This window comes from Belonocnema kinseyi, chromosome 2 (assembly GCF_010883055.1).
Source record: "Belonocnema kinseyi isolate 2016_QV_RU_SX_M_011 chromosome 2, B_treatae_v1, whole genome shotgun sequence".
Classification (NCBI taxonomy): Eukaryota; Metazoa; Arthropoda; class Insecta; order Hymenoptera; family Cynipidae; genus Belonocnema; species Belonocnema kinseyi.
The window spans coordinates 107,798,566-107,803,162 of NC_046658.1; the positions used below are offsets into that span (position 1 = coordinate 107,798,566).

Sequence of the window (4,597 nt, forward strand, 5' to 3'; positions counted from 1 at the left end):
AATATCTCGAAAACTGAGGGTGATGGAATTTTTCTGAGGTCGGATTCGGATTCAGCGCAGCAAAAACCTTCGGGTATACGAGGTCTGGTCTCTGGTTCCGGAACTTTGTCAAATTTTGTCGGCCTGTGTAATTTTATACCGAGTTTCTCTGGGGTATTTTCGCGTCTAGGGGGAAATCTTGACATGCTGAGAAAAAACTCAGGTCAAACTTGTAACATTTCTAACATTGAATCTTTTATAAGCGAATTAAAGCGATTTCAAATTTAATTTTCAAATTTAATTCAGAGTTACTCTTAGTATCTTTTATAACAAATTCGCTGACTTTTGCCTAATTCACAGGTTTTCCCTAACCTGCGGCCATATTGGAAAGCAAAGTTGCCACGAGAAAAAAAAAATTAAGGTGCTAAAAATTTTTTTTCTTCAGTTAAGACTAGAGCATTCTTGAATGTAAGGTCACATTTATTTGTAAAAATACAACATTTTTATTGCAGTTAATGGTCATAATAACGAGAAAGAAATTTTTAAAGAGTCTATGTTTTGTATTTTCAAGGAAATTTTGTCTATAAAATCCCTATGTTTTCTTTCTAAAAAAAACCTCCCTTGATTTTAAACAATATCAATATTTTAGAATCCCCATTTAAACTGCTTCTGATCATTTTGTGGGGAAATATAGCTATACAAAATTTGTAATCAGTTTTGTCATGAATTTTTTAAATAATCAATAACGCCAACATTGCTCAACATTTTTCAAGTTTCTTGGGCCTATTCTAATATAATGTGAAAATTTGAAGATCAGCATTTTGCCATGAACGTTTGATGTCCTAATAATCGTTAACAAAATTTAAGAATTCGATATTCTACTATTGTTAGCAAAAACTGTTTTTTTTTTAAATATTTTCTACAGACATTCTATACTTCTTCAGACAATATAATTTAACATATTTTTAGAAATTAAATTGAAGATTTGACGCGGGCGAAACAATTTTAAATGCGAAAAAGTATTGAAATAAATAATAATGTTACTTACTCCTTCGATGTTTCGTATACTGGCCAGTGTAAAAAACATAAAAATTGCTAAAAGGCCTCTCATTTTGACAGTTTTTTATTCCTTCCGCGCTCAATTTATACTGGTAAAATCCAACGCGAACTATGTGGAAACTTCTTTTATACGTTTTTGAAGCACATAAATATTAGTTTATAAACTTGAAATTAAGAGTTTGCTATTACTACTTTGATAATTGCTTAATCTATATTAACAGTAGTTACGCCACGTAATGATTCAATTTTCCGGAAATGAAGTGTATTGTTAGTCATGAAGTTCAAAATGCAAATTCAGCGTTGCATTAGTAAATTATATGGAACAATACAAAAGCTATAACATACCATTAGTTTAGTACATGCAATTACTGTATATGGGTGATTTTCCAAAAGATATAATTTTTGTTTTCCGAAATTTGAGCGAAATAAATGTATAAATAATGCGATAATTGTCATCATTTTCAGTAAATATACATGCTAGGATGTTATTCGACCTACACAACTTTCTTTTCAATATAATTTTCTCTTGTAATTATTTTTTTACTTAATGTACATTATTATAAAGATTTAAGACTAATTTGGGCGGGTTTGACGAGTCAAAATGATTTAGTAAACCTTTCAGAGTTCAGAAAAGTTTTGTTTGTATATTCTAAAAATATATATCGTGCTTTTATTTGCAGAAATTTTTCTTTTAATATTGTCAACTTTGCGAGAATTGAAAAAATGGACTGAAAACCTGTGGGTAATTTAGGGCTTATTTGGAGCTAATTAAATGCCCCACTGCCAAATTTAATGCTCTTCATTTAAACAAAATAACCGGTGGTCATGCTAGCCTCACGTTAAGATAGCAGAACCACACATAGTAAAAAACTAATTTTTCAAAATTTCTTTGCTTTATAATTTAGGACTCCGTTTCCGTCACAGTCATTGCAGATTTTTCCGGATAACAGCTTTTTTCGACTCAAGAACCTTATCGTAAGACGGATGCAGACAACAATTTTTTTGTAAACTTACTTCGCGCATCCCTTTGTACTGCTTTTTTAAAAGATTATTTTCAATAAGTAGTGACAATGCTTCGTTTCCAGACAACATTTCTTCTCGAGCATGTTTTAGAGCGTTCCTGTATTCAGATGGTTTTTTGGTGCACCGCTTGAAATATCTTTTACAACATTTGCGGCATCTAGTTGTCCTGTGGCTCAAAGAGTCATTTGGGTTACATAAACAAGTTCTTCGCAAGTGTTTTGAGTTCGAAGATGTTCAGTTTTCCTGGGCTTTGTCCTTTCAGGGCTGTCAGCAAAACTAACCGGAGGACGACCTGGGCCAGTATTTTCTCGAGACTCCGGAAAATTTCCATGGGCATCATTGAGGGTTACGAATTTTTCCAGCCCATTTTTATTATTTTTTAAAAATTCCCCTTCTTCCGCGAAACTCTTAGCCATCTTGTTCGAAAATTGTATACTGATTTCGACACGATTTGTCCTTTTTCATTTGTCAACTTAAAATTAAAGTTACGTTTTTTCGACAATTCCAACTCAATAATTGAATAAATGTTGTTGGCATCGTCGTGTAAATGTTTTTTTAAAAGATTGAAGAGTTCTCCTCGGGTGTAGTCTGGAGGGTCTTTTTTTGGTTTATCCATTGTGGGTCCTAAAACAGAATTGTGAGACTTATTAACTAATCAGGAACGTTGCTGAATTTATTATGAAGATCCCAATTAAAAAGTCTGACATCGAAAAAAAAAGAATTTTCCCGTCGACAGATGTCTCAATAATGCATTTGTTTATTAAAGTTGTTTTAAAAATCATAAGATTAATCAGCAAATTATGAATTTTGTTAAAGTTATCATAAAGTTCCTAATTAAAAAATTGAAATCGAAAAAAAAAGAATTTTAGAATCGAAAAATCCCTGATGAATGCATTTGTTTATTTAGCTTGTTTATAATATTAACAGCCATACTCTCAAGAAGAACTTTATTCATCATAATATTGTTTTTATCAAAATTTCTTGTAATATAACTTAAAAAACGTAAAATTATGGAAAATCGTAGAAAATTTTTTGTTAACAAATATTTTGTGCATAAACATTTGTTTATATAAATTATACATTTATAAATCGGTCAATATTTTTGGGCCATACGTTATTTTGAACCAAAAAAGTCATATTTTCCCAATTTGCGGCCACCATCCGCCTAGAATAGTCTACAATACCTAGATAACGCGACACGTAGTCAACATATAGTCCAATACTCATTAATCCATAGCTATCCACAGCTTATTTTTTCATGAATTTTTAGAAAAAAGTATGTCGGATACTATGGAGGTGTTCATTAGACATGATACTACAGGATAATTAGCTTTTGTCATATGTTAAGACAATTGATTACAGTTTACTTTACATAGTTTTCCACAACATTATTATATATTTACTGAATGAATCCACCTGCCTGCATTGAAAATCGCCAAATCAAAGAGATTTTGTGAACATTTTCACTGAGAGACACTTAATCACTTGTTTGCTTTTTTAATGCAGCGCGAGAATAGGTTAAGTTTGCACTAAAACGTAACGTTAGTATGAGGCAATGAGCTCCATCTTCTATCTCAAATGAACGCAGAGCGATACATGGACTTATCAAGAAAAAGATAAGAGTAAAATTAACGGTATTGACATGAGATTCATGCGCATAATAAGCGGGGAAACCCTAATGGACAAAGTAAGTTACAAGATAATTCTAAAAGAATGTGGTGCAGAAGAGACGCTAGTAGACACATGGGAAAGAAATCGGTTAAGATGGTTCGGACATGTTGAGAGAATGTCAAATGAACGACTAACGAAACAAGTGTATCAAGGTAAAGAATGGTTAGAATGTGTGAATGAGACCCTACTTAGAAGAGACATAAGAAGTCACAGAAACACAAGAGCCTGCATGAAAAAATGCATGGAGATAAAAGAAGCTAGAAAAGTATGCCAGGACAGGAAAGTATGCCAGCAAATAGTTAATAAAAAGAGTTTCAGTAGAGTGAATGACGCCTGAAACAAAGACCTTGGCTATTAATGGACCCACGTGGGGAACCTTACATAACGACTTCGTGAGGTTCTTCGCTTGGGGTGATTGCTAGAGAGATTGATCAGCAACCTGGGTCGGAGTAGTGTTGCGGAACGAACGTGTTATTTACTTAAATAGCACGAGAATTCTTGATCAATCTGAAAAATCTATATCCCTTCCACACACTACTCCTTTCCCCTGCCGAGTGAGTCACGAAAAATAGGATCTATTTGACAATAATATCGAAGTTTATTATTCTTAAGGCTTTGACAAGGAGTGAGAGGATTCAAGAGAAAGGGAGAGAGAACAAGTATTTTTAATGTGTTAATTTATTTCAATATTTTAAAGAAAAAGTAGCATTCAAACATTACGTTGTCTTAAAACAATGCATTTTAGATTGTTATACAGGGTGATTTTTTTAACTTGAAACATTCGAATATCTCGCAAATAGGCACTCTATGAAAAAATGTTTTGAATCAAAATTTAATTACTCTGAGCAGTACATACAGTGATTTT

The 4,597-nt window shown here is 32.4% G+C and overlaps 1 protein-coding gene across 3 annotated transcripts in view; it reads right to left on the reverse strand.

Moving 5' to 3' along the window:
• LOC117168516 (general odorant-binding protein 56d-like) overlaps positions 1–1,166 on the reverse strand; it is a 4,740-nt gene extending 3,574 nt beyond the window's left edge. Inside the window, exon 1 of one of the 3 annotated variants that reach the window (XM_033354248.1) lies at positions 1,028–1,166. In XM_033354248.1, the coding sequence (XP_033210139.1) occupies positions 1,028–1,090 (63 nt within the window). In that variant the 5' untranslated portion in view covers positions 1,091–1,166. The remainder of the gene's footprint in view (positions 1–1,027) is intronic. The other 2 variants (XM_033354249.1, XM_033354250.1) reach the window with 2 other exon arrangements.
• Between the last annotated feature and the right edge of the window lie 3,431 nt (positions 1,167–4,597).